This window comes from Hippoglossus hippoglossus, chromosome 12 (genome assembly GCF_009819705.1).
Source record: "Hippoglossus hippoglossus isolate fHipHip1 chromosome 12, fHipHip1.pri, whole genome shotgun sequence".
Classification (NCBI taxonomy): domain Eukaryota; kingdom Metazoa; phylum Chordata; class Actinopteri; order Pleuronectiformes; family Pleuronectidae; genus Hippoglossus; species Hippoglossus hippoglossus.
Window position 1 is genome coordinate 13549148 of NC_047162.1, and position 13353 is coordinate 13562500.

General features: G+C 42.9%; 1 protein-coding gene across 2 annotated transcripts in view; it reads left to right on the plus strand.

Annotated features, from left to right (window-relative positions):
• The first annotated feature begins 250 nt into the window (after window positions 1-250).
• Window positions 251-13353, plus strand: part of sh2d3ca (SH2 domain containing 3Ca) — a 47195-nt gene continuing 34092 nt past the window's right edge. Inside the window, exons 1-4 of one of the 2 annotated variants that reach the window (XM_034602704.1) lie at window positions 251-460; window positions 2280-2531; window positions 2612-3089; window positions 6864-6903. In XM_034602704.1, coding sequence (XP_034458595.1) covers window positions 442-460; window positions 2280-2531; window positions 2612-3089; window positions 6864-6903 — 789 coding nt within the window. In that variant the 5' untranslated portion in view covers window positions 251-441. The remainder of the gene's footprint in view (window positions 461-2279; window positions 2532-2611; window positions 3090-6863; window positions 6904-13353) is intronic. The other variant, XM_034602705.1, reaches the window with a different exon arrangement.

The following is a 13353-nucleotide window of genomic DNA, read 5'->3' on the forward strand; positions in this document are numbered from 1 at the left end:
TCTTTATGCAAACGTTTTTATTTTAGTGGAACAAAGGTCACCAATCAGCACTTCCCTTTCACAGCCATCACCACTCCTTTACACTATTCTCTCTATCTTTCTAATCTATCAACACTTTATCATCTAGACCAGAAGGCAGCCCACTTTCATGTGACCTGTCAGCTTGTCTCATTTCATCCTTTTCATTTCCTCTCACCACTGGTCCTCTCATCTCGACACAGGAAGTGTCACTGCTGCTGCCGGCGTCTCTCTCTCTCACATGCAAACTGTATTTAGCGTCTCAGCCCTCGGAGACACAGAAGAGGAACTGTGGTTCACACTGATGCTTCTGCTCCTCAGAGAGACTTTATCTGCCCTTTACTGCATCCTCTTTCTGACCATCCATCCAGCCATCATCCATCATCCATCCATCCATCAGCCACCTGCAGCTGGAGCCACAACATGAGCATGAAGAAACTGAGTGAGTACTGTGTGTGTGTGTGTGTGTGTGTGTGTGTGTGTGTGTGTGTGTGTGTGTGTGTGTGTGTGTGTGTGTGTGTGTGTGTGTGTGTGCAGCTGCACTCTGTTCAGGTGTTTACAGTAAGTCGGGTTAGGTTAACCAGTGCTAGTCACACGCTGCCATGTCAGTTGTGTAATGTTTTGGTGATGATGATACTTTCACAGTCGAGACGGACGACTTGCACAGTAATAAACTGAGGCAATTCCCCTGCCATGATTTGTTCCGTTTTGTTGAGTCAGCCACTCGTGTTTATTAAATCAATTCAACAAGATAATTAATGGAATAAAATATTAAGTATAGGTAAAACAAGTAATCAGTAAAAAAAAACAAAAAACATACAAATAGTCTAATATAGTCTCATATATTTGTTATCATATTTTAATACTATTAAGTATGTTAATACTAATACTAATAACTTTATCTTTAGAGCACTTTTCAACACAAAGTACAAAGTGCTTCACAACAGAAAACAAATAGTTAAAGTACATGAAAAAGTATGGTAATATTAATATCAAGTATAAGTATTTAAAGTGTTTAAAATCAGGTCGTGTATATATTTGCATATTAACATGTGGGAATTTGAGCAATAGCAAAATAAAAAGGTCCCCTCTCATGCTAACTGACACAAAAACAAAACTGAGTATGACTGTATTCATGCACGCACACACACACACACACACACACACACACACACACACACACACACACACACACACACACACACACACACACACACACACACACACACACACATCTCACATCTCACATCTCACATCTCACATGCAAATATACATAATTATTTACATTTCACTCAGCAGCTGCAAATAAAAACTTGGTTGACTGCTTCTCTATCTCATTGTGAGTGACATGAGCAAACTCAATATTTCTTTTCTGCTTTGGTGGAAAAACAAGCAGAAAACACAACATTTGACATTTTTCCACCTCCACCTCACGTCCAATAATAACTCTAAAGTCTTTGCTAACTGCTGAGTGAAATATTGTGCTTTTATCTTACTGGACGTTCTGCTTTGTTTTGAACCTGATCTGCTGTTTAATGCTGAGATCAATCCCTGCAAAACATCTTATAAGAGCCGAAAATGTAAGTCAGAAAAAAAAAAGTCGATCTGACTGAGCTGTGGATAAATCCTCTGTGGGTTTGTCACATTTTTTTCTCATTTGATATTACTTAATAACATTGGTATGTAAATTTTTGTGCAGCTTTGATTGACTCATGTTCTTAAATTCTCTTATTTTCCCTGACTTAATTATCCGCTCTATCCAAATACTGTCCCCTAATTACTCTAGATTAGCTCAACCTCCGCCAAGGCCCAACAGTTCCCATTAAATTCAATTAAGCTGCATTTAATTACACACACTCATACACATCTGCCCCCTTAATATGCCAGGTTTTTTTCATCAAGATCCAAGAATTATTTATTAAGAAATTCACAAAAATGTTGAAAAAGTGTCTACGCCGAAATGGAATAGGTTCTTTCTTATCCTTTCACCAAGTTTAGTGGAAATGCGTTCAGTACTTTCTGTGTAATCCTGTCGACAAATACACAAGCAAACCAACGCACAGGGCCGTAAATACAACCTTCTTTAAGGAGATGATACATTTCCCAACTCTTTCCTGAAACTTTGAAATGGTTTAACAGATGATTTCGATAAAAACAGTTCAGTGGTTGAATGAGAACAATCACAAAAACTGAGAAATGAATGAGAGAAAATGCATAATCCTTCATCCTGAGTTTCCCCCTCTTCTTTTTCCTCTTACAAGCTTTCAAGTGGTTCGGCAGCCTCACCAACCTCACCTTCCGCCGCTCCACCGACAAATCTCCGTCGAAGTCTGGGTGCGATTTACCTGGAGATGGCGGTGACCTCTCAAAGATCCTGGCTCCGGTTGTTGAGACGACAGTGGACGACTTGGGCGCCATGCGTCCTCGCACTGCCAGCTACGTGCGCTCCAGTGAGAGCTACACACACATGGGCACGTTGCCACGGCTACTGTGGAAGAAGAAGAGCAACAAAGGTAAAGTGGAAGAAGTTATGATGCTGGAACGTAACAATTACTTTTGTTGTGTTTATCACTAATGTTCCTATTGTCTTCAGGAGGCCCCAGCAACAGTAAGAAGGGCAGCATCAGCAGAAGTCAAAGCCAGCGACCTGTAGGGTTCAAAGACCGTGACCCCCCGAGAATCAAGGCCTCCCCCTGCAAAGAGACCGGGGATGAAGCTCAGGTTAAAGCAGACACAGGGACGATCAGTCAGGATTCTGTCTCTGACCTCAACACTCAGCTTGAACCTTCAGCTGAAGCCACAACAACCCAAAACATCATCTCTGCACCTCCAGCTGCCTGCAAAGATGTGGCGCCATCTAGTGGCTCAAGCGCTGCACTCCAAACAGAGAGGACATGCGACAAGGAAGTAATCACCCAGGAAGGTGCAGACATGGACCCTGAGGAGACCCCACCACTTCCTCTCCACCGGGGGAAGGAGCAGACTCATGAGGGTGAAGGGTCAGAGTCTGGGATTTTACCTGAGGTCACAGGGAGCAGAGAAGATGAAGGAGACTCCAGCCGCACTCACAGGTTAGTTTCTTCCTCCACAGTGGTTTGATTTGTAAACAATAACATTTCCTAACCCTCTTCCTCCTGTTTTGAAAGAGGAAGGACAAAAGGGCGAGCTACATGAACTAAAACCTACCTATGACATAATGATTGTGGGTTTTTATGCAGTTTGACACTATGGAGGCGTCATTGTCTTCCTCTGTGCTGTCAGGTTGGATTCCCAGAGTCCAGGGGCCTCCTGAAAGCTCCAGTCTCATTGTGTGAGAACCCGTGTTAGCTTATTTAAACAGGAACATGTCCTTTGTCAGAATCAGTGTAAAGGAAAGTTCGATTGTTAACAGGATTGCCCAAAAGCTACCGGACAGACTCCCATGAAACTTGGTGGACAGATCCAGTATGAGTCAGGGAAGAACTGGTTAAGTTTTGGTGCAGATCCAATTTCCACTTTCTTTGACATTGTGAGATAAGGCATTTTCATTGATTTCTTAGAGAATCATTTATGGATCTTGATGAAAAACACATGTTTTGGGGACTGATATTTATGAGTGTGTGCAGATCCAAATAAAAATCCAGATCTAGTGAAATTAAATGTTTTCAGGGGACAGTTGGGTCTTGGCAGATATACACACTAGTTTTTACTAGTTTTAATTCACTTTGCTTGACTTATAGTTATATGTTTTCTTTATACATCTATTTCACTTTTAATACTTTCTTACTTTTGCCTGACTAAAGGAATCTGTCTCTTTTTAAACCACTGCACAAAATCTAGTTCTAACTCCTGCACTACATCTGCTCTGTGCTCACATGGGTCTCATCATTAAATTAGTGAGATCCTGATGAAATTACCACACAATAAAAACGTCCTTTCCTATATTTCACCTTTAAAAAGACTGGACGTGTATCTCAGAGAAAACTGGAACAAGGTCATCTGGGGCCCAGTAGCCACATTTTTGCCGCAGGCCTCTGTAGCAGGGTTAATCCGGTCGTGCTCCTTGCGGAGGCCAGGGGGCGCCGATCTGCAGTTTAAACTGTGTGTGTGTGGACCTGTAGTTGTATTTGGTCGGTGAACACTTCACAGTAAAGAGCTGACTCCGTCGTGTCCTGGATTTGTCTCAGTCGATGGGTGTGAGGTGAGAAAACATAGAAAGATAACATGATTCATTGCGTGACTCTTTCTTCTTAGAGCAGCTGATAACGTTCATTCCTTTTATTGATCATTGATATTATTAATTCATTCTAACTCTGAACAACAGAAATAAGAATAAGCCTTTGTGTTGCCTGTTGTGTTGCATTTTATGTTGTTGTACAAAACACATTTTGTGTGCAGTTTCCTGTAGAGTTTGAAAATGTTTTACCTCCTCTCAGCCGAGCAGATTGCATTCTCTCGCTGCTTTCCCACGACATGCCAGGCTCTCTCCACGCATGATACCATAGTGTGTGTATCATGTTACAGAAGGATTTTACACTGTGTCTGTGTGTGTGTGTGCATGGTTGTATAGGCTGAAGCTGTGCAGACATACATGGAGCGGCATGTGTGAGAGTGCATCATCAGCCCATTAGGTCATCACAAGGACCGTGGGAAATACAGTTTACTGCAAGTTCAGGGTGGGCACATCAGAAGGGCTGCCCCTCCTCAGTCTGACAGCTCAGTCGTACATCACACCTCCTTCCTTCTCTCCGTCTCTCCGTCTCTCCGTCCCATGTTCTCATTCCCTCACTTTTTTGCCAGAGTAGCTCTTTCCGGAGAAGCTCCTCAGGTGTTTTCGGTGGCTGGTAAGAATCGTCTCTTCTGTCCTGGTTGTTTGTCTTTATGTCACCTCAGCGGCTGTAACTCTGGATTCTGTTCTTCAGTCTCATTTTAGGCCTCATAGAGCAAAGTGTTCCCTAAAGGGAGCAGGAACAAGGATCAGGGATGATCCTCGATGTTCAGTCATGTGATGTCACAGCTGGAGTTGAAACAGTCAGCCGATTAATGGATTAATTCATGGAGAGAGAATTAATCAGGAGCTGTTTTGATTTCTGATTAAGTTTTCATGCAAAAAAGGTTTTCTATCTCAGATGTGAGGATTTGTTTTTGTCACATAGCTCTGACAGTGAAGTGAATATTGTTTGGTTGTGTGAGGGAAATCGTACAGGGTGAAGGAATGAAGTTTTTTCTGGAGACGTATGATATATTAAGTGAAACCTTTTATTCTCAACACCAGATGCATCAGGGAGACACAAGTTCACTTGGTGAAGTTAACGTTACCGAATCTGAGCCGTCCTTGCAAGAAGGTGATTTGTCTCTGCACGCCACAGTGGCCACATGGCATCATTCTTCATGTGGAGCTATTCTACCTTGGCTCATCTTGCCAAACCATTCTTGTGTCTTTTCTATCCGTCTCCTTCCTTCAGTTGTTACCTATCTGGCTTCTTAACTCAAACTTAGGTCCTACACACATTGCAATAGAGAAAAAGTATTTGGACTGAATTTGGACAATCTTAGTCTGAGTTTACTCTGTGTACCCTCATGCTGGGTTAGAGAGCCCCCCCACAAAAAACAAGACAGCGTCGTGAAAAAGCATAAACCGTCTCAACTAAAACAATTTCAATACCTAGTGATTCATTTAATTGATCACAATGTATTTGAAGCAAAAAAAGCTGAATATTAGTCAGATCCAGCTTCTCATTTGCTGTTGAGGGGTTACTTTTAAAATACATTTTTATATATATAGGCTAAAAGCACAAGTTTCTCTTCTGCACTTGTTGCTGTTGGTGTTTCTCGCATTGATGAGACACAGTTAAGTTTTATTGAAACAGATTTTTTTAGTACTAATGAAGCAAAAGTGAAGATTTGTATTTGCACCTTTCAGTGTCAAACAGTGATCACACACTTACAATCTGAATTTTACTTTGATAAAAGGTTTAAATTGCTATCGTCTATCTATCATCTATGTATTTATCAGAGGATAAACATGAGTGGAGTGTGTGAACCACAGCTGGTGCCTTCACAGCGATGCAGCTCTTCTGTAACATGACAGACGCTCTGATCTCATGCTGTTTGTTTTCAAAGCTTCATGTCGGATTGGCCTAATTTTGCATTTTCAGCTCACTCACAATCTTTCTTTCTTTTTCATACAGATATTATCAGTGCGAATATCGAAGGCAGATATTTGTAAGATTTTGTTCCGATTTTTTGGTGCTGAGATCCAGCACACAGGAGCAGTTTGGGGGGGGGGGGGGGGGGATGTGGAGCTGCTCTGCCGTGGGACCCATTAACATTCCCGAGCCCAGCGCGGTGATGGGACGCTTTGATCTGGCCCCTCTGTGGTCATGTGTAGCACAGCTTTACGCCGGGCCTTATGAGACCCATCAGGCAACTGGGAGCTGTTACTGATTGATGTTAAAACTTATCTATGGGTGTAATTACCCCCCGCAGGACTGCAGCACAACAGGGTTTTTTGTTACATGATCTGGGTCCACCATGAGTGTAAATGTGTGAATTATGGTTCCCGAGAGATTTGAGAGGCCAGGAACCTTAGATGCTCAGTGGGGTTTGTTATCTGTCCATTTTCCATGAGGCCGGGCTGTGGCAACTTTTAACCCGCTGCAGAAATGGGTGATGGGAATACAGGCGTGATTTTTTAAAGTCTGTGGTAACACTGCACCTGTTACAAAACCTGATCAAACACTAAAAAAAAAGTGTGTACATGTGGACTTTTTCACATAGATTTATCTTTAACATTTGCTCCTTATCACCTTTGTTGGCCTTATTTTTTCTCCCCCTCACTCTCGTTTGTTGTTCTGTTTCTTCAGCCACATGGAGCCAACTGACGGCCAGGCTGAATATGTCCAGGTGAGTCTGCTCCGTCCAGACGTGTGAGCATCTGTATGTGTCTGTATCATCCTCTGTTTGTGTTTGTGTTTGTGTGTGTGTGTGTGTGTGTGTGTGTGTGTGTGTGTGTGTGTGTGTGTGTGTGTGTGTGTGTGTGTGTGTGTGTGTGTGTGTGTGTGTGTGTGTGTGTGTGTGTGTGTGTGTGTGTGTGGTCAAATTCTCTGTGTGCACTGTATGTACGTGGAATCGAATAACTTCCCACAGAAATCTCTCTCCCTTAATGAAAAGAGGTCAGCTTCATTACGCCTGAATGGTGATCAATGCTCCATAATGACAGACATTATTGCAGATCATTATTCTAGTCTTTAGCACCATGGGATTTTAGATGTTGTCAGGGACCAAGCAGTCAAAGTACATTTCAAAAGATTATTTCAAAAATTTATTTCACCTGCAAAAGGAATGAAGAATAAATAAAATAAGTAACTGGGCCCATTAAAAGAGATCAACCTAATGTATAACCATATATTTCAATATAATTTGCAATATCCCGTATTACTTACTCCTTTATCACTTCTACATATTTCACACAGAGAAACCCCCATATCCGCACTAGCACAAACCCTGTGTGTGAAACCATGAACCAAAATGGAAGAGTAAACTTTACCATTTATTCTAATTGCGTGGCTGTGGATACATCACTGATCTTAAAAAAAACATATCTGAAAGTGTTGTCTTTATAAATGTAACCGTTTAAAATATATTTCACTTTACCCCGGCAGAGGAAAACGGTTGGTTTTATAACGTCTTTTCTCCCGCTTCAGTAAAATAGCATCACATCAACAGTGCTGGGGTTTAATTAAACTCTGCAGCAGTGTTTTGAAATGAGAACAGCATTTGAATGTATGGGAATTTATTGGAATCCAATGAAAACAGCAACTTCTCAGTTCTCAGCAACACACACACGACTTATGAGCTGTATTTTTTAGGGCCTCCTCTGGTGTTATTGAATTAGATTATTTTAAACGTGAGTGCTCAGATGTAATGGCGGCTGATTATTATCCCTTAATCTCCCACACTTGCGATCACTTCAGCAGACTCGCTCTGCATTTAGCCTGATTCACTTTGCCATTTAGCTAATTTAATTTGGAGGGAAGCGGCGCTCACGTGTGCAGCAGCCAGTCTGTGCTGCGGCCAGCAGGTGGGGCCAGACACTGGACTTGTTAAAGATCAGAGAGCTTGTGAGAAGCTGTCTAGTGACCTTGGAGATCGATGCTGTGGAGCCGTGTCTACTACAAAGACACATATGTTCAAATATTGGACTTTAAAGTTTGAGCCAAAGTGGGGAGGGAAGAGAAGAAAGTGAAGCTAAAGACGGAAAAAGAGAGAGAGGGAAGAAGAGACTGGAGTGAAATGATAAGCTCCTGGGATGTGTGTCTTTCTATTGATTATACATCACAGGAGCGGTGGTGAGAGCCGTCTCCTCTGACCCCGGACGGAATTTCTTTTGTAAAACAAATGCATCCAACTTCCCCTGGCCACCACAAATCGACTGCAGCTAAATCCCACCACACGGCCGCCGCCTCGTCTGTGTAAAGTAGATTTTTTCACTCATAGATATAATGAAAGAGTTTGAAGCATTAATAGCAAACACAACAAAACCTAAGTGTGCCAATATAGATCGAAGATTAAGGCCTTAACAAAGTATAGATATTCGCTGTTTGCAGTCCAAGATAAAGGCCTCTTCACTTTTCCTTTAATGGTAATGTCCATTCACCCATCCATTATCTATAACACTTATCCTATAAGGTCAAGGTAATTTTTAAATATCACTGATGTAGTCTTTATCTCTGAGAAGATGGTCCACATCTATTACAAAACACTCTTGAGTATTCTATTGATTCTGGACTGTTGTGATTCAATAGAACTTTGTGAACTATGCCTTTTAAGTTCCTTACACAGAGCACCGTGGTTACTGTTTATAGAAGTTGACAGTTAACATAACATGCTCATGTACAACTACACATTTTAATGTGATTGTTTTTGCCACAATTGAACTGTTTTTAGGACGTTTCTGTCACTAGGTGGTGGTGTAACATTTTGAGACACAATAACTGGGACTTACACCGACACAAAATATCACCCAACTTGTTTCTTTGATTTAAAATAAGCCTGACGTGTGCGTGACTAAGCCCTTCAAGAGAATTTTCAACATATTTCTTTCAAGATGAGCACATCACTCCGATTTTAAAAAGGGAGGAGGAGAAGTAAGGTCACTGTTTTCTGCTTTAACCTGAACTCACCCACTTTTTTCTCAAATCCTTGTTGGTGATTTGTCACCATTTTTTCTATTTTCTCTCCCTTTCTCACACACCACCCACCCGCCCTCCGACCCGCCCGCCTCTAAAGAGCTGCCAGCGGGCTGCCCGTCGCCTTCCATTCCTCTGAAACATTTATGGCAGCTGATGTTTAAATCAGGAGTTGGCCTCAGTGTTCTCTGTTATAATGGGAGAAGACCAGGCTCGCACACGGGTACACATGCTTACACACACACACCAACACACACTGTCCCACACAAAACAGAGAGAAAGGCAAACAAACTTGGTCTGAATAGGCTCAAAGAACGGTATGAAAAGGCTCCAAAGCTTTCAGGACGAGCTCGTCATCTGTTCGGCTTTATCATAAAATATCCATCATCATTCATTTTTCATGGGGAGGCATCTCTGGTCAAGCAACGTCTAATGTTTTTGTTTTTGTGACTCTTTGTGCAAAAGACATAAAAACCTGATTCAGAATGGTTTATGACTGGTGAAGTAACATTTTTCAGACATTTTGGGTGACGTGTATGTGTGTGTGGGTCCTCGCTTTATGATTGTGTGCGTTTGTTTTTGCCTGCAGCACGGCCCTGCTTTGTCTCCGGTCCTGTTTAGTGGCATGGAGCTGGATTGATGGGAGGGGCCGGGCGGGGGAGGTGGGACATGGGGGGGTTCATATGAGTTTTATTAACATATGTCTGGCACGCTCCAAACTATGTGTGTGTGTGTGTGTGTGCGCGTGTGTGAAGGGGGACTCAGCTGTGTATCATGTGTTACTGGATGTTTGATTATGCGAATGGTTTGAATTTCCAAAATCTGTATGTCTGCGTGCCACGTGATTAATTTAAGGCAGTGTGTGTGTGTGTGTGTGTGTGTGTGTGTGTGTGTGTGTGTGTGTGTGTGTGTGTGTGTGTGTGTGTGTGTGTGTGTGTGTGTGTGTGTGTGTGTGTGTGCGCGCGCGTGTGTGTGTGTGACAATTACAGTAGACTGAATTAATGTGGCGCCCCTGTTAATGAGAGGGGGTGTAAACTGCCAGGGCTGGTCCTCGGTAACACACACACACCCCTGTGTAGTCTTCAGTTATTGTTCCATGAGCAGACAGACTGACAAAGACACAGAATACAGACACATGCCTAAACACACACGTACACAACACACTTCGTGTTTACTGAGAGGCCATTGGCATCTTCGATCACTGCACAAATCACTTTATTTAGGTAATCGAATAGGAAAGTATTGAATTTGAGGACATGGACTATCCACAGAGATGCCCTGCAGTAAATACCAATGTGGTGAAGAGTGAAAACCCATCCAGAGAATCATGAGTGGGGCTAAAAATGTCAATTAGCACCCTGTACTATCTGGTATTCAACTTAAAATGTGTCATTGTATCGTTGCCTCTGTAATTGTGATTTTAAAGTACAATGGTTGCTCCTTTAACTGCTGGTGCCGCAAATACTGAGGAAAATGTGTCAAGACAAAAGTCTCACATACCACATGGCTGATAAACGTGTCAGATATGAGCCTCATGGATATTGGTTTCAGCGTTTATGTGCAGAAAATGTACTTTTTACATAATTCAAGTTCTTGGTAGTGTTTGTGTTTTCTTTTAATGAATCATTTTTAATAAAGTTAATGTTGAAATTGTAAAATACGAAGCCTCAGCTCCATTTCTTTGTCTTAACGACTTTTAAGAAATCATTATCGGCCTCAAAAGATCCATATCTTTCTGGCTCTCGTCACAGGCCGAACATCTGCGACACTGATTGAACAACACAAGAAACATTAAATATTTACTTCACAAACTGCCGCCTCAAAAATCACCACTGAGTCGAACCAACACGTCTGATCTCCGTCATATTCTCAGGTGCTTCCCCCATTCTGTCCACTTTCTTCAAGGTCAACACGCTCACAGTACACAGGACCGAGAACAATGACACCTTGATCTCACTTCTTTATTCACGTTAAAAGATGTGTCTAGTTGCCACGGCAACACATCAGCGTAAGGTTACAGTCATGTTTTAGGCGATTAAAGCAAGATGATTTTTAATTGTGCTATTTCACACCTCTGTGTGTGTGTGTGTGTGTGTGTGTGTTTGTGTGTTTGTGTGGGTGTGTGGGTCACGGGCCTCTTTCTCTCCCTGCATCATTATTGCAGACTGATGTTTCAAACAGGCTTTGAAACACATATCTGATGGTTCAATACGGATTACCCGGTTTGTGAGGAGGGTCCACCCTGTGAAAACACACCGATGACAATCAGACACACACACAGATCATTAGCTGTACCCTCAGAACCCCCAGCGGAGCTCCGTCTTTGTTTTAGACGCGCACGTGTGCACACATAGACACTCAAAGACGTGTGTGCACATATAATCTCGAAGTGCCCTCAGTGTGTCTCTTTTCATCTTCTAACACACATGCACACACACACATACACATTTTGCTCTCTCCCTTCTCACACACTCCCTTTCTCACTGTCTATATTCACTCTCCTATCTGTGTGTGTGTGTGTGTGTGTGTCTCTCTCACACACACACATGCACGCTCCTTTCATTAGCGGGAGGCTTGCAGGCACATGCAGGGATTCTCCATTGTGCTTTCTATCAGCCAGCGGGATGGGGCCGCACTAATTAATATATAACAGAAGACCACCTCCGAGCAGGGGAGGAGATGTAGAGATAGAGGACTGGAGGGAGGGAGAGGTGGAGGGATGTCCGTGGAGGAGAAAAGGGGGGAGGACAGAGGAGAGAAGAGAGGTAAAAGATCAGGGATCAGAGAGGAGGAGGAGGCTGGCAGGAGGAGGTTAGGCCATGAGAGGTCGGGATAAGGGGATAAGGCGCGCTGATAAGAAGGGTTTGGAGAAAGGTTGGATTCGACAGGACGAAGAAAAAGAGGGAGACAAGAAACAGGAATGCTGAAAAGTGAAAGGATAGATTCAACGATTGGATGTTCGAGAAGAAGCAGAAAAGAAAGTGAGGAACAAGGACCTGTACAAACACAGAAACACACCTTTAGCCTGTTAGCCATGTCGTCTGATTCTTCCTTCCACTGTTCGTATTAGTCTCTGTAACGGATCACGATTATTCATGGGTTTGTTGCGTGACGTGAATAAAACTTTAAAACATGACCTCATCCGAGAACATGATTTGTCCCTAAGTTGCACCAGGTAGCTAGATTTTCAAAAAAAGTCATCAAACATGTTTTTTTGTTATTATTCGGACTGAGAGACCCCCAAGTGGCTGAAGTTATATTGCACGTTTAAAAGGATTAGGAGGTGTAATATAAAAACTACATATGTTTTAGGAAGTATAATTTCGTCGAGCGGCTTTTAGCTAATGCACCTTACACAGCAATACATTTTCATTATCACCTGTCTGAGTGGGAGTTACCCCCCCCCCCCCCCCCCCTCACACGGCCAACGTTAATGCGAAGCTCGGAGCTACGACACACGGTCGACGCTTTAAACTCTGCATCCATCATGTTGTCGTGTGTTTTTCACGTGTGGCGCATGCAGCCGCCAGATGTGTCGTGCCGTATATGTTGTGCCGTATATGTTGTGATTGTTTGGTATTACAGGGGGGATGAAGGGGGGGTGGAGCACAGGGCCCCTCTTATGAGATTATTTGTGTCCCCACTGTGTAATCTGTCTAATCCAGTGGTGGATGGCTCCAGATTACATTAAGAGGAGTCGCTACAGTTAATGAATCCATCCTGGTTCTTGTATCGTCTTATCTATCAACCTTTTTTTCCCCTCTTGCCTCTGACCCACTAGCATGCATTCGAGAGAAAGATTAGCAACGTGATCGCTGGCACCATCTGATTCTGTGTGTGTTGTGCGGAGATGACCTGAAAGACACAAAGTCACACAGGGAAACCAAACAGGAGTATTTGTGTGACCTGGTGTGTTGCATTTTTCTCTCCTTGTCTGTCAATCTCTCTCTCTCTCTCTCTCTCTCTCTCTCTCTCTCTCTCTCTCTCTCTCTCTCTCTCTCTTGATACGTGCTGCCTCCCTGCAGTGGTGCAGACCCAACTAAATGCAGTGTCAGATTTTTTTGGGATGCTGTCAAGGCTCTTGCAGTGTTGCCATGGCGAAGCGTCCTCAATGATGTCACTCACTCAGACCTCTGGAGACACAGCCCCTCCCCTCCTGACATCT